The sequence below is a fragment of the Lagenorhynchus albirostris genome, chromosome 7 (genome assembly GCF_949774975.1).
Source record: "Lagenorhynchus albirostris chromosome 7, mLagAlb1.1, whole genome shotgun sequence".
NCBI classification, from domain to species: domain Eukaryota; kingdom Metazoa; phylum Chordata; class Mammalia; order Artiodactyla; family Delphinidae; genus Lagenorhynchus; species Lagenorhynchus albirostris.
This window is the reverse complement of record NC_083101.1, coordinates 99,032,897-99,059,134: the sequence shown is the minus strand read 5'-3', so window position 1 is coordinate 99,059,134 and position 26,238 is coordinate 99,032,897. Positions and strand designations below refer to the sequence as shown.

The following is a 26,238-nucleotide window of genomic DNA, read 5'->3' as shown; positions in this document are numbered from 1 at the left end:
ATGAGAGGGTGAGGCAGCAGGGGTCCCACGAGGGAAGGTGGGTAGCCCCTGTCACAGATCTGAGGACCTGGAGCTGTGGGGTACTAGGGTTTCACTGCACTGGCTCTGCCTTTGGGGCCCCTTTCACCAGTGGGACTAAGGCCCAGGAGGCAACGCCTGCCCAGAGTTGGCCATGTGCTGTGGAGTGGAGCCTGCAGTCCAGACCGAGTCACGGGAAGGCCAGGGTTCGGCTGAGCTAGTATTTGGATCTCAGTTCACTGGCAGCTGCTTAGGGAAAATAGATGTTTCAAACAGCTCGTCTACAATTGGTCCCGGGTGAGGAGCCTACGGGAAATGAGAGGAGGCTTTTAGGCCAAAAAGTATAAGAACAAAGGGAAGAAACAAGCCTATTTTGTGTATCAAGAAGCAATCTAGGGGACTTCCCTTGCGGTCCAGTGGTTCGATCCCTGGTCGGGGAACTAAGATCCCGCATGCTGCATGGCGTGGCCAGAAAAATTTTTTTAATAAAAAAAAAAGCAATCTGGAGTCAGTCCAACACTGTTCTTCTCTGGGTCTTCTTCCTCATAGGTAAAGGAAGCAGGCTGGATGGATTAAATCTACTTGTTTTCCTTCAAGATATTTCAAGGAACTGTAGAATATAGGGGAAGTGTATACGAAATTTATAACCTTTTATTTGGTTTAACTTTTAAAATTTTATTTCAAAAGCTCTAATAAAAAGTCAGTGGACATACTTGTATATATGATAGAGCCCACCGATGTATTTAAATTCTGCTGCCAGGTTAGCTCATTGGGAAGAAGATGTTTGAATAAACCCTTCCCTCCTGTCAGCGTAAATGAAGGTAGAAGGCTGTTGCAGAATAAACAGTTTGAAAGAGCAAGGCACTAAGCCCAGATTCAAAGAGATGGGGCTTAGCTGCTGCCGCTCAACAACGTGAGGAATGTGACCGTTCACATTTGCATGCATTTTTAAACCACCGCAACTTTGTAACTACTTATCTGTGTGAATCAGAATTCTCTCCTACTGTGCAACCAAATACAAGAATAAATTAGATCCTGTGCTTGGTGAAAGGGCGGCTGTCACATACAACCCTTGACTTAAAATTGTTATATCCATCAAATAGCTTCCTTGTTCTCATTGATTGATTTCATTAATAATTAACATTTCAACTTACAGGGAATTCCCCGGCGGTCCAGTGGTTAGGAATCCGTGCCTCCACTGCAAGGGCCACAGGTTCTATCCCTGGTCAGGGAACTAAGATCCCGCATGCCGCGTGGCGTGGCCAAAAAAAAAATAAATAAATAAAATCAATTTATAAATGTATTCTAATTGCTAATAGTAAGATCTAATTTTTAAAAAGATTTGACTACTAAAAGGGTTTGGAAACCAATGGACTAAATAATCACCAAGGTTTTATTTTAGGACAGACCTCCACTTTGAGCCGCTCTAAATTCTCAGGAACTTCAGATCCTTTAGGACTTCGAGTCCAGTCTGCTCGCACCACAAACATTTCCCAGTGCACTGTGATCAAACACTCCTCACACCCCTTGGTGCTCAAGAGCTTGGGAGCTCCGTGGACAGGGGGGTGCTGGCCTTGTCACCCGTTTCCCTCATGCCGGAATGGGATAAGCCTTCCAAACTTTTGCTGAACACCTAATCCTGGGTACGTGTGTGTGGGTACCATTCCTCTTTTTGCTGCCCCTAGAGAGGCAACTGTGTCTATACTGGGAATGACCCAGGTTAGCAGTGAAGAAACTGGGATGTGTGTTTCCAGTCTGCAATCATTAGTTGCTTGTAGCTTCAGGCTTGTGAAATGTCTCTCTTCCACGGTTTTCTCATTCTCGAGAAGGATGAAAACAACCTGTGCCGTTGACCTCGCAAGTTTGTTAAGACGATCAATGTTGTGCATGTAGCAGAACTCCTACAGTTTAATCGTTCACACTTGAGCAGTTCTTATCCACTTTGCTTTTGTTTCAGCCAAAGGGGCTAGAAACTCCTCCAAGGGCAGGAGAGTTGATTCAGGTGCCAGGTCCAGTCTTGGGTTCACACGCAGGGCCCCCTCCAACTCACCGGGTCCTCTGGACTGCGTACCTCTTCAGGTGCCCAAACCCAGGTTCTGTTCCCCGCAGGTGAGCCGGCCCCATCCCCGCCGGCCCTCACACCCAAAGTCCTGATCTTCCAGTCCCGTCTTCACCCCCTCCACCCACTGCAGCAGGCCCGTTCCATGTCTACTGCCCCTGGGCGGTCCTGCCAAGTCATCCAGGACCAAGCTACTCATGCTCCCTTGGCCTCCACTTGACCCTTGCTCCTGCTGGATTTCCCCCATCATTTCTCCACCCCTTAGTTTTCCCCGCCTGACCCTCGACTATCAGCTCACTGCCCACTCCTACACAGTTGACCTTTACTGGGTGTTTGGCCTCCCCATTGAACTGTGAGTGTCATAGACCTGGAGGGGTACAACCATGTCAGCTGCTGATGAGCCTGACCGCCAAGGGGGTGCATTTAGGGGCCCAGTGAAGGGCAGAGCCTTTTCTCCCAGCTGGCTCTATATTCATGCTCCAGAGTGTGAGTTTCTGTCCCCTCATCCATGTCACCACTGCACAGCCCCTGAAGGAGAGGAGGCAGACAGGACCTGCTAGACTGCCCCCCGCTTTTCTGGCCCAGGGATGGGGGAGGGTAGGATGTGTGCCATCGCTCTCTCTCCTCCAGCTCTGTGTACCCCGCCATTTGAACCCTCGCTCCGTGGCTTTTCTCAGCCTGGCATCACCTGTCCCTCTCAGATCTGGCGGCTCATAAAGAAGAAATAGATATGGGGCCCCGATGCAACCTTTTAATTCCAAGCAGAGTCCCCCTCCCCCAGCATCATCACACACACACGGCGGAAAGGGATGTCGGGGTCTGGGCAGGAACAAAACCCAGACCCCGGCCAAAATATATATATATAATTATATACACGTGTATTTGGAGAGAAGAAAAGCTGGGAGCGTGATTAAGGTAGGGCAGAGTTAGGTGAGGAAAGCAGCTGGGGGGTGCCCCAATAAATTACATTCTTTAGAGAGCGTGGTGGGGGATGCAGGGGTGTGGGTGGGACCTGGTAGCCAGGACTCTCAGCCTGGCTCCCCATCCCGTCCAGGGGAGCCCAAAGGCCTGGGCTCTGCCCGGGCCCTGGATGCTAGAAGGTAGCATTCTAGCCGACTCAGCCTGAAGGCTGATGTTGGGCTGCGGGTCTGTATAGGCGACATCTCCACTCTAAGCCGAGGCTTCTAGGGAAGCCTCAGGGCTGGAGCAAGAGGCTTTGAAGCTTGGGGGTCACAAGGAGAGGACAGGGTGAGCTAGAGGGCTGGGTGGCCTCCCTGCTGGAGGCTGAGAGGCGGGAGGCCCAGGGGCAGGGGAACCCGTCCCAGGTGAGCTGCAGAGGAGTGCTTGGGTGCACAGAGGGTCCTGGGCGCTCTCTGCCTGCGTGGCTGCTTCCCACCCTCACGTGCCTCCTACCAGGCCCGAGGGTGCTTCCCACCCGTTGGTCGGGACAGCAGACAGGCTTGACCACTAAGTGTCATGTTCGTGTCTCGTCACTCTCTTCTGGGGACCTTCACACGGGGGTGGGGGCAGGGAGAGGGTGCAGACACTAACTCTGCGTGTGCTGGAGTGCACGCTGGGTTTGCCCTGTGCAGCGAGGACCAGGGATGAGAGAAGGGGCCCCCACCCCTAGCTCATCATGGGGAAGGAGGTCCACGTCCCCAAGCCCCAGCACTGCAGAGGCCTTGCTCTCCCTCGACCTCGGCAACGGAGCCAACCCCACCTCTGCCCCACCACCCTGCTCCCCCCAGAGATGATGCTTGGGGGTCTAGTGACCCCAGCTCCAGAGCCCTGAAGCGGCAAGGGTGAGGGTCAGTCACAGAGCAGGTGGGGGCCATCAGAAGAGAGAGGCCTTTTTCTTGAGTTCGTTTCGCTTCCACAGAGCCAGCTTGCCAAACTCTTCGGGAGACATAGAAAAGACCCTTGAGAAGTCCTCTGCTGACAGGTGCCTCTGCAGGGGGACACACAGCGGCAGTGTAGGGACAGGAGGCACAGGGTGGGGCTGGGCCACCTTCCCCCACACCGGGCAGGGGACGCTGCCCCGTCAGTAGCCCCTCACCCACCCAGCACATTCTCCCTGCGTACCTCAAGCCTCATCCTATCCACACCTGGAGGCAACTTGGTTCGCCCCCTGTTGGTCACCACCAGCATTTCGTAAGGATAGATCTGGCGGGGAGGGGAGGCGGGCAGTAAGTATCAGGCTCTTCGAGGTCCCTGTCAGCGTAACCCCCTCCATTCCCCAGGCCCCCTTATCAGCCTGCAGGGGCCATGGGGGCTCATGCCATCTTGCCATCCAACTCCCCCAACTTCCGTGCTGCCCCTCCCATCATCAGCCAGGAGGACCCCTCAGTGCATTCACTTCCCTGGCTTCTCCCCAAGCTGGCCAGCCCCCGATAGAGACGGTTCTGTCCCCTGCCCACCATCCCCTGCCTCTGCCCCTGCCCCTCACCTTCTGCTCCAGCACACAGGGAAGGGAGATCCCCCGGTCCATCCTCCCCCTCTGGCCCTCTCCGTTCTGGGGAGACCAAAGCCGCAGTGAGCCAGAGTGGGGCAGGGAGGCCTCCCCAGCCTTACCCTAGGCTTCTTATGTCCTCACCAGGTGACTCCGTAGCCCCGCACCCCTCCCCCAACGCTGACAGTCCCCCGTCCATCCGTGGCTTCCGCGCTCCACGTGTCTCCCTCCAGAAGGCACTCACCTGCAGGCCTGTGGGAGAGAAGAGCCATTGTTCAGAGGCAGCTCTGAGGTCAGCAGGCTTCCAAACCCGCCAGCTCAGCCTCCCCGACCTCCAGCCACAGAGCCCTGCCCACATCACAGACACGGGCTGCCCCAGGGGCCTCTCGAGCCCCTTTCCCAGCATCAGGTCGGCCCTGCCTCTCACCTGGGCTTTCGGTCTCACTCCCAGATGGGCTGAAGTCTGTGGACTGAAGCTGGAAAGGACATGAAGGAATCAGAGGAAGCTGGAGCGTTCCACATCGTCTCCCTTCACTGTAAGGGTCTGGCCACTGCCCCCCCACCGGGTGCCCACATAGCTCAGTCCCTCATGGGCCCCACACGCACACTCTTCCCACGAGGCCTGTGACCTCCGTCCTGGGACCTTACCCGGCTCAGGGTGGTCCTGCCGTAGGCGGGGAGGGAAGAAGACTTCGATGTTCCCACGTGCAAGGCTGGAAGAGAGTAGGAGGCCCTGTCTCAGACCCTTTGGCCTGCCAGTCATTCCAGAGGGTCATTCCCTGGCCTTCCCTGCCAGGAGCAGGGCAGTGGAGGGGGGACTTGGGGGAAGCCGGTGGGCCTCTGTTGGCTTCCAGCTCCTGCCCGTAACCTTCAGCAGGTGACATCGTGCTGGCAGCTCTGAACTATCCCTAATGCCTCCCCTCTCTCTAACAGACGTGCACAAAATAGACATTTGGGCCAAATGTCCGAGTGTTCAAATTGACAGTCAGCCAGTGATAGTCAGATGAGGAGGCTCACCATCGTAAAATGAACCTCTGGAATATGAAAAGAAATCTAAAATTTAGTCAAAACAATCGAATTATTACAATTTTATGTTTAGCAATGTTGGTAATCAAATTTCAAATGCTTGATGTTATAAAACAGAAGCTGCAGTTTTCCCAGCACCTTCAGCTGCTAGATGGCACTGCAGTCGCTGGACTTGACATTCGCATGACCGGATGTCACTTTCAACTCGACGTCCAATAATATCACTAAGCTTTCAAGCACTGCAGATTATAATTCAAGAAAATTGGTTTTCGGTAACAGGTTTTCCTAGAAGGATTCTTAGTTTGCACTAATCTCAAAATTCCTTCATCTCCAATGACTAGAAATTGCTAGCATGGTATAGCAATTGTTTTGACCAGCATTTTTGTGTGTGAAGGTTTAGCCTGGACAGACTCCAAAGTATAAGGAAGAATTGTTTTCTTCAAACGTTTTAATAAAATATGTTATTTGGAAGTTTGGTGAGAACAAAATGTGTTTGGGGGACCCTCGTGGTTTTTTTTTCCTTAATGCTTCTTATTTTTGTGTAGAGAATTGTCTACTTTCACGGCCCTCATTGTTGAAGCGCTTCTCTTTTGTGATAAGTACACACTTCTCCCTCAACTGACTGATAAGATTGTTTTTTTGAAAAATTTTTGGCCACGCTGCATGGCATCCCCAACCAGGAATTGAACCCGTGCCCCCTGCATTGGAAGCACGGAGTCTTAATTACTGGACCGCGAGGGAAGTCCCTAAAGTGTATAAGATTTTCACTCTAATGACTTCTAGACTGCTTATTTACGTTTGAAAGGGACCGTTAATTTCAATGTTACCCTTAAGTCAGAATGACACGCCTGTCCGTAATTCTAAAATTGTTCAGGTTGATCAGCTATGAGAGTAACCTACGCAATCATACGACCGTTGATCCCATACGAGTTCAAGGATGCCAACAGTGACACTGAGGCAGACATTTCGCTACTCAACTTTGCAAGGCCAAATGCACATTAAAGAGCTCATTTTGCCTAACTAGCAAATCCTGGTGGAGCATGAAGACTGAATCCAACCTTCGGGGCATCTCTCTCTCTCTGCGTCCTTCTTCGGGCCTTAACTGTTTATTCCACATTCTCTAAAAAGACCTATTAGAAGCTCTTCCCACCCACAATGAAATATCATCCTGGTGAAATATCATTTCAATGACCCTATGGATGTCCCAGCCATATACGAGCCTTAACGGTTCCTTGAGTCCCCCAGGCCAGTGGCTTTCACCTCCACTCTACAGCATGCAACCCCTTCCGGTGGCCAGCCCCTGGATCTTGTCGTCCACAACTGCTTCGCTTTGACACTGAAGCCTGGGTATCACACTTTGCGGGCACAGCGCCCTTTTTTTTTTTTTTTTACGGTAAGCGGGCCTCTCACTGTTGTGGCCTCTCCTGTTGCAGAGCACAGGCTCCGGACGCGCAGGCTCAGCGGCCGTGGCTCACGGGCCCAGCCGCTCCGCGGCATGTGGGATCTTCCCGGACCGGGGCACGAACCCGCGTCCCCTGCATCGGCAGGCGGACTCTCAACCACTGCGCCACCAGGGAAGCCAACACAGCGCCCTTTTTTGTTCGCAGCTTTCCCTCAGCCACATTCCTGGCACATCTGCCGGTCAATATCATGGGGAACCTCCAGTGTCTTGATCCCCCACTTCCCCCTGACCTTTGACCCATAGGTGGGTACATAACCACTTTCACCCACACTCAGCAGCACCCAAACTCTAACCCTGCATCAGCCCAGGGCTCCCCTTTTGCCCACAGGTTATGGAGATGAAGCCCACAACGTGTACCTTAGCATCACTAGAGCCCCTACAGCCTCTCATCAGTTCCCTTTCCCAGCAGAAGCTGTTCCGAACCTTCACCGTTCTCACCAAGCCTCACCCTCCGTGTGCTCAGCAGACGACGTCAACTTCTCTTTTTTTTTTTTGGCCTAGCCACGCAGCATGCAGGATCTTAGTTCTCCCCGACCGGGGATCGAACCCGTGCCCTCTGCATTGGAAGCGCAGAGCCTTAACTACTGGACCGTCAGGGAAGTCCCTAAAGTGTATAAGATGTTCACTCCTAATGATTTCTAGATTGCCTTTTTATGTTTGAAAGTGACCGTTAATTTCAATGTTACCCTTACGTCTGAATGACACGCCTGTCCGAACTTCTGAAATTGTTCTGGTTGGAGCTTGGATTCTTAACCACTGGGCCACCAGGGAAGTCCCGAGCCTCAACTTCTGATGTGGCCTGCTCCCAAAGCCAAGTCCCCGACCCTTTCAAGGCCAGCCTCCTGCATCCTGAGGCTGGGTCTCCCTTCTGACCTCCTCCCAGCCAACCTTCCAAGGGGACTGTAGTGTGAGTGCTCTCCAAGGAACAGCCCTCGGCACCCTGCCCTTCCCTCCCCTTTTTCTACACAACTGGATTTTCTCTCATGGTCCCACTACCATTTATAAGCTGAAGATTCTGCTCGAACCCTGACTTGCGCCTCAAGCTTGCAACTCAGTCAAACTGAGCTCCCACCTACATGCACTTAAAACCCAACACATCCCAAAACAGTTTCTTCATCTTTCCCCCGAAACCTGCCTCTTTCATGATCTCAGCCCCAGGTCTGTCATCACCCAGCACCCAAGACAAAAACCCCAACTCGTCTCTCCTTCACCACCCATATTCAATCAGCCACTAAGTCCAGTTGATTCCATCTCCTCTACAGATCTTCCTCTACCTACGATGGGGTCACGCCCCGATAAACCCATCGTTAAGTCAAAAATGCATTTAGGGCTTCCCTGGTGGCGCAGTGGCTGAGAGTCCGCCTGCCGATGCAGGGGACACGGGTTCGTGCCCCGATCTGGGAAGATCCCACATGCCGCGGAGCGGCTGGGCCCGTGAGCCGTGGCCGCTGAGCCTGCGCGTCCAGAGGCTGTGCTCCGCAGCGGGAGAGGCCACAACAGTGAGAGGCCCGCATACCGCCAAAAGAAAAAAAAAAATGCATTTAATACACCAAACCTACTGAACATCAGAGCTCAGCCCAGCCTACCTTAAACGTGCTCGGAACACTTCCATGAGCCTACAGCTGGGCAAAGCCTATTTTACAATGAAGTGTTGAACCTCTCATGTAATTTACTGCATACTGTACTGAAAGTGGATAACAGAATTGTGGTCTGGGTACAGAATGGTTGTAAGTGTATGGGCTGTTTCCCGTCGTGATGATGTGGCTGGCAGGGAGCTGAGGCTCGCTGCCGCTGCCCAGCATCTCAGGAGAGCATGTGGCACTTCCCTGGCTGTCCCGTGGTTAAGACTCTGCGCTTTCACTGCAGGGGGCGCGTGTTCAATCCCTGGTCAGGGAACTAAGGTCCTGCATGCCGCACGGTGCAGCCAAAAAAAAAAAGAAGGAAAAAAAGAAAAAAAAAAAGCCAAGAGAGCATCATACCGCACATCACTAGCCTGGGAAAAGGTCAAAATTCAAAACTGGACATACAGTTTCTACTGAATGCTTATTGCTTTCGCACCATCGTAAAGATGAAAAATTGTAATTCCGGGGCTATTTCTATACAGACTGTGCCTGTATATTTCTCAAACCCATTCCGTCTTCTCTGGACCTATGTATATTTTTAGCCCTTACCCAGATGATTGGAAAGTGTGGTAGACTGCCTCCGAAGATGGCTCTCAACATTACCTCCCAGCCTGTGTGCCCTTGGGTGGTTCCTCTCAGCAGGAAGCAGAATCTCTTTCCTCTCCCTTGTGTCTGGGCGGCCTGGGAGCTGCTCTGACCGTCAGAAGGCAGTAGAAGGATGCCCTGTGGCTTCCGAGGCCAGGCTCTTAGAGGCCTTGTAGCTTCCAGTTTGGGCTTCTCAGATCTGCCCCCCTCCTCTCCAGCCATCGTGCTCGAAGGAAGCCCAGGTTAGCCTCAGTGATGTGCAGCATGGCACCAAAGCCCCAGCCACCGCAGAGCACGCTCTGTGCGCTGTAATTCCAGGCTCCTGGAGGTCGTCTCTGCTGGCTGGATGTTTGCTGCTCCTGGCCTTTGCTCCCACACTGTCCCTGGGGTCTGTGCTGCCCTTCTCCCCCACTCACTTTGTCTTGTCCTTCAAGACTCCAACTCTGGGACCCAGGCCCTATCAGCGTCCTCTCAAAGCACTTGAAGTGTACCTCTCACCTGCTATGCTGCACTGACACCCCAGTTTCCACGTCACTTTCCCCGTGACCAGAAGCTACTGGAAGGCAGCACTATAGTGTTATACTCTTTATATCCTCAGGGCCAAGAACATGGTAGACACCCAATAAATGTTTGTCGAATTAAACAAAGTGTGCTAATTCTGCTTTAGCTGATGCCATCCTTTGTCATCTCATCTTGTTCCATGACTGGTACTCTTGCCCTAAGGAGAGCGCCAGAGCCTTGAGCCAGCAACCGAAACTTCTATGTCTCTTATACCCACAGTAGCACAGCGCTGGGCGTGTGACAGACAAACTCAGCAGACTACTTGATTCTGGCCTCAGGGTCTGGCCAGGTGATTCTGAGCCCCCTTGGTGACACTCACAGGTATGGAAGGGTGTCCGGTCAGGCAGAGAGCGGGTTTTCCGTCGGATAGGCAATGACTTTTCCATCTCTTCCTTCAAGATCATCTTTCCCAAGTTAGAAGTAACCTGGCAAGGAGAAAGGAAGATGGATCCAAGGCGTCGATACCTGTTTCTCATCCCCAAAAGGTTCAGAGTTGGGTCCATCCCAGGCAGAAGTGGGGACAGAGTTCCTGAGGGGCTGTGTGGTGCCTGGAGCCCATGGAGCCTGTCCTGGTCAGGAGCTCGGCCACATTGGGTCTGGCCACCCTCGAGAGCAAGGAGTCAGAGCCGCTCAGTGTAACTCTGCCCCAGGGGCTTCTGCAAACCAGGTCACAAGGCCCAGAGCACAAGCCCATGCCACCATCAGTGGCCTTTCCGTGACTCTCTACACCCTCTCTCCTCCCCTGGAGGCCAGCAGCCTACTCTCTCCTTTCTCCTCGTCCCATGAACTACTCCGCCTACTGAAGCTTGGCACTGGCGGGACCACCCTTTTCTGTGCTTTTGGCCCTAACAGTAAGCGGTGTCCCCCTAAAATAACATGCAATCCTAGTGTCCCTTCAAAAGCGGCAGCCTGACATCCTGGCAAAGAAAGGGAATTCCTCACATGTTCTCACCAGGACGCTCTTCAGACATGTACCCATTTAGATCAGAATGGAACTTCTATCCCCAGGGTGGCCCAGGGATGCGGGTGGGGCAGCGAGATGCTACCTTACTGAGTTCCTCTCTCTGACGCTCCCTGAGAGCCTTCATCTCCTCCCCGGAGTCATCGTCGTCGTCCTCCTCCTCCTCCTCAGCCCCCCTCCTCGACGCCTTCCGCTTCCTCCACTCTGTCTCTGGGAAATACGAACCAAAGCGGGCACATCAGTCAATCAACCGCGCGCTCAACGAGCGTCTGTCAGGGGCTGCTTTGTGCATGTCCCGGGGCTGCAACCTTGAAGGGAACACCGCAAATTATTATTATAAAATAAAAGCCACGTTTTCTAGCCTTGCGGTGAAGCTGGGTGGGCAACACACACCCACACGACTGAAAGCGATTGGGGGCCAAAACCTCATCTCATTCCTCTTTCTCTTTCCAGAGCTCCCATCACAGAGCCTGGGACACAGTAGAAATTCGACAAATGTCTGTTGAGCGGCCAAAGAAATGAACGGAAAGCGGTTAAATGACCGACAAGCAGGGCCGCTTACGCCAAGAGCGATGGGGTTGCAGGGGACGGGGGAAGCAGGAGCCTGGAGAGTTCATGCAGGTGGGGGGGTGGGGGGTTCCTGGGGCTTCGGCAGGGCCTCTCTCGCCTACCCACAACGGCCAGCGACGGGGGGCACGGCCAGTAGTCTGTTTCGATCTTGGCTGGCTGGTTGGGGTCGGGAGGCTGCGCTGCAGGGAACTTGGACGACTCGATGATGAGGTCTTCAATGAGGTGCTTGCTCTGAGGGCTGCCTCCTGTGGACTCTGCGGGGGGAGGTCAAGGTCAGCCCGGGCACACCCTCCCCCCCGGAGGCCACCTCCCACCTTAGCCCCCCACTCCCTCCTCTCTCCCTCTCCACACCTGTGAGCTCCTGGGTGTAAAAGCAATGCACAAGGAAGAGCACAGGGCAGTGTACATGCTGTTATGAACATCTGTTTTCCCATCACCCCCCCACCCTCAGGACAGCCTCCCGGCACGTGGCGAAAAGGGGGCTCTGGTCGGTCAGGGGAACCCTCACCTCTCTGCTTGTAGATGGGTGGCTTCTTGTAGATGTTGGAATCTGGGCGGGTGGTCTCTGTGGAGAGGGAGCAAGAATGGATGAGAAGGAGGCTATGAGGATGGCGGGGAGGCTGGGTCAGAGGAGGGAATGGAGACATGGATTGGGAGAAGGCAGGAAACTCAGGGGCTCCTGCCAAGAGTCAAGACAGAACCAGAGATCCTGAAATTACCCCTCAGGGGTTGGGATTTTTGCACTTCTCTGTTTGGGTGGGAGGGAGGATGCAGCAGGGCCCACCACCTCTGGGAGCTCTGCCTGGGGTCCGGCATCTGGGGGTCTGGCCAGTTCTGTGGTGTGCATGTATTCCAGAGAGTGGGGGACTAAGAGTAAGGGGCTTGGGTTCCTGAAGGAAGAAAAGAGGACCTAGGGCAAGGATGCCGCCATGCTGACACCAAAACCTACCAGGATGGTGGAAATGGGGCAGGCTGGTCCGGGGCGTGCCAGTGGTTCTTGGGGCTGAAGCCTGAGAGAGGGTTCCAGGGGACCGGCTCTCCGCCCACACCTGCAGAGCAGAAGTACGGTTCACTGCAGCTCCCAGGTCCCCCACCCCGCCCCCTCCACCATCTCCATCCTCCCACCCTAGCACACACACCCCCAACCCCAGGGCAGAGGAAGGCTATCCAAGGACTCGACCTGCTGATGCTGCCTGACCCAGGAGAAAGGATTAAAAGAGATCCTGGGTCAGACGTAGATGGACCCAGAGCTGGCCAGTGACAGGACAAGGTCCACTGATTCCATCACCCCCTAGGCTCTGCCAAGCCCAGTCTGGACGTGTGTGGGGAAGGGGGTTGAGCCCGGTCAGAGCAGGGCTGGGCAAGTGTCAGGTGCGGGGCAGACTCACCTCTGGGGATGGTGGGGGGGATGTGGATTTGGGTGACAGCGAGCGCTGTGAATGGAGAGGAGGCTGGTCAGAGCCACAAGGGTGGGATTAAACCCCTGTCCCTAGGACCCCAGGTGGGTCACTTCACCCCCCCACACACTCAACTCTGCAATTGCCCAGCCAATTTCTGGGCCACCTCTTCTCTCTTCGTCCTTGCCAGCTCCCAGGGCTGGCCCTCCGTCCTCTCTCTCCCTAGACAGGGTCCTACGTCTTTCCCTAGGACCCACGAAGAAGCAGAAGAAGTCGAGGATCTTGGAGCAGTGTGCATGTGCTCTGAGGGCCAGCTGGAGGGGCTCTGGCTCTGACCTCAGAGCCAATGAGCAACAGGGGGAAGGGACAAGACCCACAGCATCCAGGATGGAGTCCGGGCCCCTTGTCAGTCATTTAAGTCTCCCCACAGCCTGGCCCCGTCTCTCTGCTCAGCCATGACACTGCCCCTTTCTCCAACACAGTGTACAAAGTACCTGTCCTCCGGTATCTCATGCATTTGACTCCCTGGTGAGGTGGACGGGTAAAAGTCTCACCTCTATTTTATAGGAAGGGAAACTGAGACCACACCGTCACACAGGTCACACTCAGCTAGGACTTCCGGCCTCCGAGCTCAGTGTTCCTGAGCGCTTTCCACAAATTTGCTCACTTTCTGCCCAGTCCCACCCCATTCCTACATGACCCCGCTCTGTGCTGCTACCATTCAAACGTGGCCTCCCCTGCTCTCCACCTGGAGCTAGCCTCCAGCCGCCAGCCCATCTCTGCCTGCTCTGCACAAATACCCAGGTCACCAACTGACTGGTGATTCCTGTGCACAGGTCCCCTTCTTGTTTTGAAGTCTGGCCTCCAGGAAAGAAAGCATGAGAGGGATTCTGCCTCCCACCCAGTGTGGCTGGGTGAGCCCTTCCCCCAAGTCCTGTCCAAGAGGAACCTCCCACCCTTTACCTCCCGGCTTCTGGGCAGCTCCACGTGTTCCAGCAGAGAATAGGTAAAGTGGGGCTCGTAGATCATGAGGTCAGGCCTCTCGATGTCCAGGATGGCCTTGTCCTTGGGGATGGCAGCCAAGTCCTTGTAGCCCATCACTTGATTGTCCATCTTGGCCTGAAGGGAAATGGTACACATGGAACAGAGGTGTCAAAAGCCTCCCTTAGAATACTGGCCCTACAAGCCAGACCTGCAATTTATTAGGAAGAAGATGGGCGGCCGTTTTAGATGTCAGCTCCTGTAAGTTAATATTTCTATTATTGTCATTTAAAAGGTTTAGAGTGTCACCTTAAAACAATGATAGTCCTTCACCTAGCCCTTTGGGTACAACGAGACAGTACCAGACCAGCAGGAGGGGGTGTGCAGAACCTTCTCTGGATCTGGGGTTCTCTCTGCCTGCCAGCCCTGGCAGGACCATCATCATTTGAGTGAAGCTGCCCGGCGGCCGGCGTGCGCCCCACCCCTCCCTCCTCCCAGCCTGAGGGTGCTGGTGGCCAAGAGGTACTCACCACGATGCTGGAGGGAGAGCCCGGAACACTGGAGCCTCGGGAGGAGCTGACGCTCCCAGGGGAGGTAAGTGGTTGCTGGGGAGAGCGAGAAGGCGGGCGGGTGGGAATGTGTGTGGGTGCCAGGGCCGGGCCGGAGGGAGGGGGCTGGGGCAGGGGAGGGCTTCTCTAGGCCTCTGGGGCCCCGGGGTGCGGCGCCGCGGGCAACCACCAGGTGGCATCCTCGACTCCCGACCTGACCCTCCGCGGGGAGCCTGGCCCCCACCGCGTGCCCCCGGCACCCCACTGCCCCGGCGTGGGTGTAGCCCCGCGCACCTTCTGCAGCCGTTCCATGCAGCAGGGAGCTGGCCGGCCGGATCACTCGCAGAGCCCTGTGCGCGAGGGGAGACGACAGGGCGTCAGGCTCTATCCGGCTCCTGGGCGCTGCGCGCTCGGGGCCGCGAGAGCATAAAGGGTGCTCCCCCGGGCTGTGGCGTCCTCATCCCTCGGTGACTCTCCAGGCTGCTGGCCGAGTGCAGGGCCTGGAAGGGGAGGGAGAACGTGCCAGCCGGGGCTGTCGAGCCCCGCGATCTCAGAGGGCGGGGACGAGGGCAGCCCCCTCTGGCCCCGCGTGTCTCCCGGGAGCGGGGCTCCGGCTTTCCGTTCGCTCAGCCTCGGGGACCGGAGATCGCATGTGGCCCGCGGCGAGACGGGAAGGTGGACGGGCTGCACTAGTTTTTGAGCCATTGTGCTCTGGCTGGAAAGGAAATGACGGCAGGGCTCAGCCGTTCCTGGGGCAGCCTACACATCCCTGCTTCCTCACACCTGCCCTGCCGGGGCTGCGGGTCAATTTCAGGCCCAGGTTCTCACTCGCCTCGGCCTCTGCCGTGGCCTTTCCCTGGCGCTGTGTTGGTGCCCTTGACCTCCTTCCCCTCAGTCTATGTCCACGGTGCCACACCTCTCTCATAGCCCAGAAAGGTTGAACACAGAGGGACTTAGTAACACTATGAGACGTTAATAGGGGGAGGGGAGGACAGAGCGAAGGCGTTTTGGTGGGAAGCGCTCAGGTCATTGGCTGGGGGCTGCCGCTCTCCCAGTGGAGAAGGGAGGGGGCGGCTGGAGGGAGCCACACCCCCATGTGCCTGTCCCTGTACAGCAGGCAATCCCACTTGCAGGCATCTGGTAAAACACCTTGGGGGCCAAGGCCACGTCCTAGCTCCCCACCATCTCAGAGTCCTCGAGCCGAGGCTGCCCTCTGAAGGGCTACTTTGCTGCAAGTCAGGGCCCCCCAGTTCAGCAGGAAGGCCTCCAGGCTGGCACTGCCCTCTCCTGGTTCCTAAGAAGTTGAGTCCTGTCTGCAGCAGTAGAGTAGGAGTTCCCTGGGGCCACAGCCCAGGTCTCCTTCCTCAGTAACTCCCTTAGCAACCCTCCCATCCTCCCCACACACCCCTGGACCAGACACATAATAACCATTCAGTGGGACTTCCCTGGTGGCGCAGTGGTTAAGAATCCATCTGCCAATGCAGGGGACACGGGTTTGAGCCCTGGTCCGGGAAGATCCCACATGCCGCAGAGCAGCTAAGCCCGTGTGCCCCAACTACTGTAGCCTGCGCACCTAGAGCCCGTGCTCCACAAGAAGAGAAGCCACAGCAATGAGAAGCCCGTGCACCGCAACGAAGAGTAGCCCCCGCTCGCCACAGCTAGAGAAAGCCCATGTGCAGCCGTGAAGACCTAACGCAGCCAAAAATAAATAAATAAAATAAATTTATATAAATAAATAAAAATAACCATTCAATGAACGCCTGGCTGAGTTTCTGACGTGATGGTGGCAGTGGAACTGTCTTCCAACGGCTGGCAGTAAGCCGTAGAGTGAAGAGAGCTGATGACTACAGAACGTACAGGAAAGAGGCAGCAATAATGTAGTGGTTAAGAGCATGGACTCCGGACGGGAATGCCTGGGGAGAGGAGACTCTGCTACTCAGAAGCTGTGTGACCCTGGGCAAGTTACCCTCTTTGTGCCTCACGTTCTCATCCATAAAATGGAAGGTGGTAATAGTATCTGTGTCATAGGGTTGCTCTGACTATTAGGTAGGTTACAACATGTGAAGTGTTTAAAACATAGATTTTATGTAGAGCGTTTATTATTTCTATCTCCCTGAGGACTGATAACCTTAGACGGCTTTCTGTAGCCACTCTGCCACAGAAGGTCATGAAAGACTTGAGGTCATTGGTGCTCCCAATATTATCACCTGTTGCTTTGTATCAGGCCGCTTTTCTGCTGTGTCTCCACCACCTACTTGCTGCACCAGCAGCCCTTATTCCCACTTCCCTGCTTTTGCGCACGCTCTTGCGCTATTCTCATCTCCCAGATGCCACCCATCCTTTAAGGGCCATGCTAAACCCTCCTCCTCTTGGAGGCCTCCCCTATTATTCTAGTCCGCATTGACAAACTCTTCTCTGAATTCCAGTGGGACTTAAAAAGAGAATCATATCACTTAGTCCTTGATTATGTTGCCTGACATGTTTTCTCGCTAACTAGAATGACTGCTAATTTCTACAACAAGAATAATAGCTATCATGTTTTGAATGCTCATGCTGGGTACTTTGATAAGCACTTTACAAGGATTATTTTGTTTCATCCCCACAACAATCCTATAAGGTAGACCTATTTTACAGATGAGGAAAACCGAGGCTCGGAGAGGTTAAAAACTTGTCCAGAGTCGTGGAGGTGACAGTGGCTATGTCTTCAGCATTGGCATGTTTCGTAGTGCCTCCGTAGTACTGTGTCAGGTTCACTGTGGGAATAGACTAGCATTTGCCACAGTTCTCAAGTCTTTTTGGAATTCTAGAGCCAAGGCTTCTCCAAGACAAGACTCTGGCCGTCAGAGTCACACTGGTGACTAGGTGCCCATGGAAGGGCTCCATCCCAGAGCTTCATCCTTCTCTTGCTTTCTTAACACTCACTTTGTAATGCTTTTAACTAGATGTGTGAGGACTGGAATAAACTCGAGCACATACTCAAAGAGCTGTTAGCTCCCTCTCTCTCCTATTTCGTCTTTACTTTGTTAACAGACATTGTCAAACTAGCTATACACTGGCTTAGCCAAGAGGCAAACACTCATTCATCCACCCATATACATCCACCCGCCCACCCAGTCATGTATTGTTTTATCCATTCATTCACTACTTTCTGAGCACCTGTTCTGCAATGACCACAGAGCGTTGTGGTGTTGTGGAGAACAGAAAGATGAGTCGAAGGAGCTAAGCCGCCCCTCCAGAAATGAGGCCATATGTATAGATAACGCCCATGCAAAGCAGAAAATTATGTGTGCCTGATAAGATAGTATAAAGGGCTGTGAGAGGTCACAGGAGAGAGGAATCACTCCTGCTGGGGTGTCAAGAGGGGAAAATAAAAAGGTTTTCTTAGAGGAGGAAGTGTTTAAGGCAGGCCTTGAAAGATGCCCGGTTTGAGATCATGCAAAAACTAAAAGAGGGATCCTTGAAAGAGACAGCAGCATGAGGGAAACTGGAGACACGGCGAAGCACTGGGTCTGTCTGGAGACAGCAAATACGGCTGAACCGTGGAGCTCATGAGGTTGAGACTGGTTTGGGGCAGGAGGTTGGGGGCCAGATTTGTAGATGCCTTGAACTTAGACTAGGGGATTCCGAATGTATTCTGTGGGCAACTAGGGTCATGGAATGCTTAGAAACATTTAAAACAAAGAAGTGACGGATCCAAGCAGTGCTTTGGGAAAATGAATCAGGCTGCAGGCTGGCAGACGGAATAGACAGGAAGAGGCGGTCCACAGAGAGACCAGCCAGGAAGTTACGGCAGTAGTTCAGGCAGGCGATTGTGAGGCTCTAGACTTGGGCCTGGAGCCCAAGATGGAAAGGGCCAAGTGGGAGGAATCCTAGAGGCAGAATGTGCAAAACAGAACTTGATCTGGAGACAGCGCCCCCGCCCCCACCCCTCACCGCTGGGGAGGAACAGGTAGCAATGACAGGAGAAGGGGAAGCAATGAGTTCACTTCTTGCCAGTCGAGGCTGAGGTGGGGGCAGTACCTGGCAACAGAAATTTGGGAGCCATTTGAGCTAGAGGTGGTAGTCTGCCCCATGAGGTTGCCGAGGGAGAAAGAAGGTCAAAACCCAGCATCCTGGGAAACGCTAGGGGACTAGAAGAAAAAGGGAGCTGGAGATGGCATGAAAGGGAGGGGGAAGACTAGATGGCCAGGTCCCTGAGGGGCTGGGAGTGTATCTAGTGATTCTTTGTATTTTTAGTAAAGGACCTAATACACAGTAAGTGTGCCAAAAACATTGAGAGAGAGTTGTGGGGAGGGATAGGGGGGTTGAGAAAGAATGTCATGAAGCCAGGAGTCCATCGCCCAGAGAAGGCAAGACATGCAGAAAGGAGTGACAGCTCGCTAGTTTGGATGTCAAGCCCTGGTGGCTTCTGAGAGCATCTGCAGAGGAATAGTGAGGCCTCCTTGTTAGGGATGGGGGTGGGGAGAGGTGGCCAGGGTGTACAGGCAGGGGGAGGGGCACTTCCAAGAAGTGTGACAGAAGGGCAGGAGGGGGTTAGGAGAGTTACTTTGCAGGAGGTGCGCTTGGCTGAAGGTTTTTTAGGAAAAGGGAGACCTGAACACGTTTGTAGGCAGTGGAGAGTGAAGAGTAGAAAAGAAATTGTGGCTGCAGGAGAGGGGGGGCGCTTGAGGGAGGAAGGTCCCAGCAGGGGAAGGGGAGAGGGATTGGGTCCAGGCCCAAGTGAAGGACTACCTTTGGAAAGAAAGCCCGAGCTTCCCTGAAAGGAGAGGAAAGGGAAAGTTGGGTAACTGCAATCTAGGGGCTTTTGGAGCAGGCCGATTGGGAGGTTTCTATTTTCCCAGGAAACTTGAGAGATAAGGTCATATACAGACCCTACAGGTGGGTTACAGAGACTGAAGAGAGTAGAAAGGACTGGAACGGTCGGGGGAGGGGCGGTGGTGCGGGGGGGGGGGAGTGTGGCATGGGGGAGGGGTGGAGAATGGAGAGCTTCTACGCGTCCTGGAGTCTCAGGCTGAACCTGGAGGTGGTCCAGGCACCCTGCCCTCGAACACCAGTTGCGGGTGGGTACAGAGTGGGGTAATGACTGCCTCTCAGAGTGGTCACTGCCCAGGGAGGGAGAGGAGGGGTCCAAGATGAGCCAGGTCACAGGTTACAAGGTCTTGCACTGAGACCCCCACTCGCCTGTGCACGACCACAGTCCCACAGACGCAGCCACTCGGAAAGACGATTCAGAATAATGATATCCCTGCTCTGTCCCCTGCCCCTTCTTCTCCACAGCTGTCCACAGCCCCGTGCCCATCCCCTAGGCTGGGTCTCCTCGCCTTCTGCCCTGAGCCACATTCCATCAGGAACCTGCACACCAGCGCCTGGTGTGTTAGAAAGCATGCTGCGGAAATTGTTAATGTCTTACCCTTCCAGGGACATGGCATTTTAATTTGGGGCTAACCTTGAGGAGAAGGTCTTACTCGTTAAATATTAAGCCATCAGGGAAAATGTTTTGGGGTGGAGTAGGAGTGTGGGGTGGGGGGAGAGGGAGAGAGGGAGAGAGGGAGGGGAGGGGAAAGAAAGGGAAAGACTGTTCTTGCCTTCTCCCAAATCACATCACGCCCCGCATAAGCTTACTCCACCCACTCGTAGCCCCTCCCCCAAAGCCAATTTCCTCGCGCGTCCGCACCCGTGCACACCCCACGTTTCTGCATGTGCGCTCCCAGGCCCGGGCCGCCTCCCGTGGACAGACCGAGAGGGCAGACTGCAGCAGGAAGGGAGGGCGCAAAGGGAGGAAAGGGAAAGAGCTGCGGAGGAAGGCCAGCCCAGGTGGCGGAAGGGCCATCTCAGCTGCCCCGGCGGCGCCCAGTTCTTCCATCTCGGACCCACCCTACTCCAGCTGTGCAGCCGCGCCTTATCTGAGCCCCCAGCCGGGCCCCACCTCACACCGCCCGCCCCGTCTCCATGGCAACTGGAGCCGCTCGGCCCTGATGATAAGGCCCGCCCACCCATTCCCATGGGCGCCCGCTACAAGTAGGGGCTGAGCCGGCCTTGGCTCCCTCGACTTGTGGAAATGAAGGCTCAACCGGCAGAACCGCAGCCTGGTATCCTCTAGTCCAGCTTCCCGCCCTGTTCTAAACCAACCATCACTTGCTCTGGGCCAGGGACTTTCACCCATCCTCTCTAGCTTCACCAAAGCTCATGTCTCCCAATTAGGAGATGAAAATGTGGTTGAGAGATTGACCTGCCTCCCCCCCATGCCCCCCACGCCTCGGCCCATTGAAGCCAACCTGGAATTCCTACCCAGGTCTGTCTCAGGTCAAAGCCAATGAATGCTCTTTTCAGTGGGTCCCCAAGGATCTCGCTTTAATCTGAACTTGGGGTTTGGGGTCCCGTGTGCTAACCTTATACCGTGGAGCCACCAGAATCCTGCTTCGTTGGACTGGCCTGTGGACAAGAGCAGAGAGGCTGGGGGCCACGGGCTCTGTGCCCTGGGGCAGGGACAAGCTGGGCTGGAGGCCGGCCTTGCAGATAGTAAACGAGTTGCGAAATGGCTGAGCTGGCCCAGTGGGCTGGGGGTCAGGTGGGCAAGCATTCCGCCGCTCTCCTTTTTCACCAGTTTCATTCAGAGTGTGCCTGCCTGCCTTGTGCCTCCGGGTCCCATCTCGCTATTTCTGCTTTCCATTCCCTTTTTCTTTCCTTTCTTCATCTTTCTTCCCTCGGCTCTGCTTCCCTTTCACCCTCTCTCCCTCCCAGCCCCACCCCCGCAGTTACTGTGGCAACAACTCAATGCCAGAAATAAAGGCAGGATCCAGCTAGGTCACCAGTTCCCAAAACAGCATACCAGGGTGGAGAGGGGAAAGGTGGGTGGGAGCAGACCAGCCCAACAGGGGAGGCCCCCCGGCATGCCCTGAGGGTGGGGTCTGTGTCTGTGTGTGCGTGGGGAGGGGGCACCCACAATCGCCCCCAAAATCGCCCTGCTCCGGGCCGGTGGCTCATCAGAACATCTCTTAACCTCTGCCAAGCCTGCGCCTGCGCCTTTTCTAAGACTGATGAAGCGCCCACGCCCCTCCTCTCATTTTATCCTTCTCCCGCACCCCCATTTTTAAGCCCTGCTCTATCTGCTAGGACTAGAGTTGGGGTTCCTCTAATGCTAACCCTGAACAGCACCCTCTCGCACTCTGGGGAAGCATCAGGCAGGGGCAGGTGGGCCCAGAATCAGGGTCCCAGCCCGGGAACCCACCTGCTCAAGGCCCTGCTCCCCGTTTGCTTCTGATGACAGCAGGAGTGGGCCCGGGCGCCTCCTTCCTTCTTTCCTCCTCCCCCCCACAAATATGCATCTCGTCACACAGTTTCTCTTAGCACTCTCGCTTGGGTTTCTGTATCCTCTCTCTACACACCCCTGAAGAAGGCCCTCTTTCTGTGTCCCCCCTCCCAGCCCCTTAGGTTTGCTTGGTCCTCAGCTTGTTCCTGCTCTGGTCTCTATTTATAGCTGGTCCTGTTGGTGGGTTGTGGTGTCACTTGTACCAGTTGATTGATAGGGCTGGGGGAGATGCAAGGGAGACTGCCTCCCAAATTCAGCTTTCTGAATCCTGGGGGCGTCCCTCTTCTGGTCGTTACACACACGCATGAGCTCTGAATGAGGAATTCCTCAGACCTGCACCCCCAGGTGGACAGGCTGGCCCCGGCGTTGGACATGTGGCCATAGCGAGGCCAGCAGCGCGGAGGCCAGCCTCCCCCGTGGGCACGGGCACCTCACCCACACATGCGGCCCCCGCCGAAACACGGTTGCAGAACGCACGCCCCCGCTCTCCCAGTGAGGCACCCCCCACGCTGACACGCGGTGCCTGTGACACCCACTCACGCCACCCACCGATCCTCCCCTTGGCTCCGGTTCTCCACGCTCACAGCCACCCACCCCACGTGCTGACACCCTGTCCCTGGCACAAAGCGCCCACTTACCCATCCCGTGGGCGCTTTCTGGGCCCCACCCCTTCCCAAAGCAAGACTGCCTGCCTTCTCCTACACCCGTCCCTGCTCCCCTGCCTCTCGCAACTCGGCAACCCAGTGCCCTGGGAAAGAACCACCAGGTGTGCCCGCCCAGGAATGGGCGCCTGGCCTGCCAGGCCAAGGGAGGGGCAGAGCTAGCAAGGGGGTGCCTCGATCCTCGGAGGCCTGCGTGTCTGCTCGGCCCTCAGCCCCTGCGAGCACTTCAACAGCCGGCACCAGGAGAGCATCGCGGTCAGGCCTGTGGCCATGCCCTGCCACCCAGCCTCATTCTGCATTTGGTCCTCACCCCAGCCTGGCCGGCTAAGGGCTAGCAGGAGGCTCCTCAGGCCCCTCCCCGCCAGGAGCAGTCCTCACACCAATGGCATTCAGGCCTCTGAGTGAACTGCTCCCCCCACAACGGGAGCATCTGTGGCACGGTGGCGGGAGCCGGCAACGCCCCCTTCCCTTCCACCACTCAGCAAAGACGGCCCAGCTCTCAGCCCACTCAAGGCAGAGCCTCCACCCCCCAAGCACTTGGACTTCCGACCAGCACAGCCGGGGGAAGGGGTCCCCGGGTGGCAGCATGTGACACCCCAGCCCTCTTCCCCGAATCGGAAGGAGGTTGGGTCAGATCAAACCCAGCTAGTCCAAGGGTCCGGCCCATTCTCCCACTGAACAAGGGGCCATAGCTGACACCCCCACCCCCACCCCGGGATCCCTGCCACCACCCAGAGCCTCACTTCTAGGAAGGTGTTGTGGCCAAAGTGCCCACAGAGGGGAAGAGAGGTGGGAGACCCTGCCACCTACCTCTTCCCGGACAGGGTGGCCCAGATGCTCTGAGGCCCCGGGGTGGGGGCGGGGACAGGCGCAGATCCCGGGGCTGCGGCTTTTCCTGAAAGCCCAGGTAACAGGCGGCTCTTCCAGGAGCCCGGCGTGCTTTCCCAGAGCACAAATAACAAGAAAAAAGCTGGCTTGCGGTGGGTGAGTGGGTGGGCAGCCGGCGAAGGAGGGGACTTACCCTTCTAGGCCCCCACCCCCTCGCCGCCACCCTGCTTCTCCGCCAGCCTGGCGCGCAATCCCCGGGCCGGGTGTGTGCGCCGGTGGGCAGGCCAGGCGGGGCGGGCGGGCGGCCAGGTGGGCGGGCCGCTGGCTCCCACCCACCCCTGCACCCTCCCCACCTCCAGCTGATAGCGTGTGGCCACTGGCCTGCGGGTGTGTGTTTGTGTGTCTGCTCTTCCACCTCGCTTGCTGCAGCTCAATCCGTTTCAAACAAGAGGACCATTAACTGGGCATCATGACGAAGCAGAATCGGAAGCAGACTCTTGGCCAGCGGCTGGCCTTTTTCCCTTTCCCACACCCACCCCCAACCCTGCAACACACGCTCACACACACAGCCCCTCCAGCCTCCTAAAACAGCCAGAGTTTGAGTCAGGGGGAAGGGGCTCTACTGATAACAGAGGGGTGACAACACCCGCTTTCCCCAAGCACCTCTATCTCCCACTCATCACCTACCAGCACCACAGAGGCCTCTGGGGTCCCTGCCTCCCTGGGGTGCTAAAGCGCATAGATGGTGAGGGGCAGGGGTGTGGGCTAGATGCCAGAATTGGTTACCCAAGGATTAACCCTCTCCTGGGGAGGATAGAATGGGAGGATTCGAGAAACCAGGTGCTCAGCACAAGAGACCGGGTTGGCCCTTGGGTAACTCAAATCCCCCGGGGACAGAGCACAGTGGTGGTGAGTGGGAAGGACCCCAATCTCTCTCCAAGGCGGGGTCTTCAAGAGAAGTTCTCACCAGGTGATGTCCAGGTCCCAGCACTGAACTACAGGAATGTCTGGGAAAACCTCCACGACTCCAGGCCCCTGTCATTGGCCTTTTCGTTCCCTCTGGGCTTAGAGCAGAGCCTGGTTCATTTGTGACCCCCAGGAGCAGGGGAGGGAGCCCGGCCAGCTGACCCTGGCCCCAGCACGGCCTCCTCTCCACCTCTGTGCAGACTTGCCTACCTAGGCAGCCCTTACTGTTGCCCTGGTTACCGCTGCCCACAGCTGGTCAGCTGATGGTATCAGCTGTCGTTGGGGAAATCTAGAATCTGGGGAGGGGGCTCTGGGGTGTCTGGATGGAAAAACCACAGCGGGGAGGGTCTTGAGAGGACAGGTGAGGGTGTGCCCTGGGACCTCTTTCTCAAAGAGACGAGGACGGGTAGGGACAGGAAGGGGGGAATGTGTCTGGGTTAGTGGGAGACAGAGAAGAATGAATCCTGAAGGATGGGCTCCAGAAAGAAAGGAGAAATGAAAAAGGCAGGTAGCCGAGTGGCTGAGGAAGGGTGGAAAGAATCTGGGCTCAGCTGCTGCATGTACGGCAGAGGCGGGAGAGGGGCCCGTGGAAAGGTACCAGAAAGCCTGGGAGTGGGAGAGAAACACAGGCTCCATCGACCCATGAAAAAAAGGCCAGGAGATGATGCAGGAGGAGGTGCACTTTTGATGTGGCAGGAGCGGGCCACAGCCTTAGCAGAGGGGAACCAGGCCTTTCTGGACAACCAGCCCGGCCTCTCAGCTTTCTGCCCCTTCAACCCCACCCTTATTGCCCTGTCCCCACCCTAGTGCTGCACAGCCTCCCTCCCCCTCTCCAGGAGACCAAGTGCCAGGTAGCCCTTTAGGATTCCTGATTTTTTCCCCACTATCTCGGTTCCTTCCCTGTTTTCATGCGCCACCCACCCCCCAAGACCCCATTCCAGGATATTTGCCTTCCGGTGCAAGGGTCCCCAGAGGCAGGGCTGGAATGAGCGGTTGCCAGGAAGGACAGCTGTGGACAGGGGCCTGGAATGAGGTGGCTCAGGAGGAATGGGTGGGAGTCGCTGGGCTGGGAGGAGGGGGGCATTCCTCAGGGAAACGAGCGCTCTGGATAGAGTGGGGAAGCCTAGGGGAGAGGGCAGGGGGAGGGGGAAGGGAGGGGGTCTGCGGTACCTTCAAGGGCCTGGGGCGTGGGGCTCGGCAGCTTCCTCGGTGACATACACCTCCATCCCTCAGCGCATCTCCTCTCCGCCTCCCGTTGCCAAGACAACCTGCCGGCTCAGCCGAGGAGGCAGCAGCGGCAGGGAGGGGGGAGGAGGCGGCTGTAGCTCCTACTGCCTCTTCTTCAGCAATGGAGGGAGGGGGCCTCGGTGCCGGGGTGGGGGTGGGGGAGCTTCAGGAACCGGGGCTCCCACTGAGCCCCCCCCACCTCTCCCGTTCCCTCTCCTTCCATAACGCTCTGGGATTGGCTCCTGAGGCGGCCTAAGGAGAACCTTAATTCAGGGCCAGATAGCAGGCCGGTCTTGGGAGGCACTGGGCCACGTCCCCCATTCCAGAAAGCTCAGCGTGGAGCTGGGAAGAGCGATAGGAACAAGGGAGGGATGGCTTATGTTGAAGGGTCGGAGGGTGGTTTCTGGCAGGAAGGAGAGGCCCCGGGTGTGGCTAGGGCGGGCATGTGGGCCATGGGCTGAGAAGGTCAGAGCCTGGGACAGCACTCTTCCAGTCCCGCAAGGCCCATTCCCACTGCCCCTCTCTCCATAGGCATGTCCCTCCAGGGGCGGGAGAGCACCTTGGGCAGAATTGTCCCCCTCAAGCCAGCCCTGGAACCAAGGGGACTGCAGAGTTAGGGCTCCCTCTGTCGACCTGAGGCTTAGTAGCTGTCAAGGTCATTCCTTGCTGAGGGATCCTGATGTGTGGGGGGTGGGGGTGGGGGAGGGGGTTGGGAGGGACGTGGGAGGGCACAGCCAGGCCAGAAGACCCTTCCCTCGCCTGCCAGGCTCTGCCTCCCCCTCATCTTTGGCCTCGCCCTATGAGGAGGCTTACTCTGCCTCTAGCCCCCTCCTCCTGGGAAGACCCCAGACTCCTCAAGGCCATCTGAACGGTCGGTCTTCCCCCACTGCTTGCCTGCCACCCCAATAGGCTGGGAGGACAGGGGAGGCACAAGCTTCCCCCAAGAAGCAGGCAACACTGAATACCAGGTGCCTGTGAGCCCAGGCCCTGGGGTGGGCTTCCTGGGC

The 26,238-nt window shown here is 56.1% G+C and overlaps 1 protein-coding gene across 7 annotated transcripts; it reads right to left on the bottom strand.

The window, feature by feature from the left end:
• Nucleotides 1–1,393: 1,393 nt before the first annotated feature.
• Nucleotides 1,394–23,267, bottom strand: DMTN (dematin actin binding protein). Of its 7 annotated transcripts, XM_060155583.1 has the most exons (16): nt 23,021–23,267; nt 14,534–14,739; nt 14,222–14,296; nt 13,674–13,829; nt 12,702–12,746; nt 12,263–12,362; nt 11,822–11,878; nt 11,415–11,567; nt 10,829–10,953; nt 10,102–10,207; nt 5,175–5,239; nt 4,954–5,002; nt 4,771–4,778; nt 4,524–4,589; nt 4,160–4,240; nt 1,394–4,025 (listed from the first exon to the last, which is right to left on the bottom strand). In XM_060155583.1, the coding sequence occupies exons 2-16, from the start codon at nt 14,549–14,551 to the stop codon at nt 3,912–3,914; spliced, it is 1,218 nt and encodes a 405-aa protein (XP_060011566.1). In that variant the 5' UTR covers nt 14,552–14,739; nt 23,021–23,267; the 3' UTR covers nt 1,394–3,911. The 7 variants fall into 7 exon arrangements, with proteins under 7 accessions (XP_060011566.1, XP_060011562.1, XP_060011563.1 ...); XM_060155579.1 differs by lacking the exons at nt 4,160–4,240; nt 4,524–4,589; nt 4,771–4,778 and having other exon boundaries at nt 1,394–4,032; nt 4,953–5,002; XM_060155577.1 differs by lacking the exons at nt 1,394–4,025; nt 4,160–4,240; nt 4,524–4,589 and having other exon boundaries at nt 4,645–4,778; nt 14,534–14,589.
• Nucleotides 23,268–26,238: the final 2,971 nt, after the last annotated feature.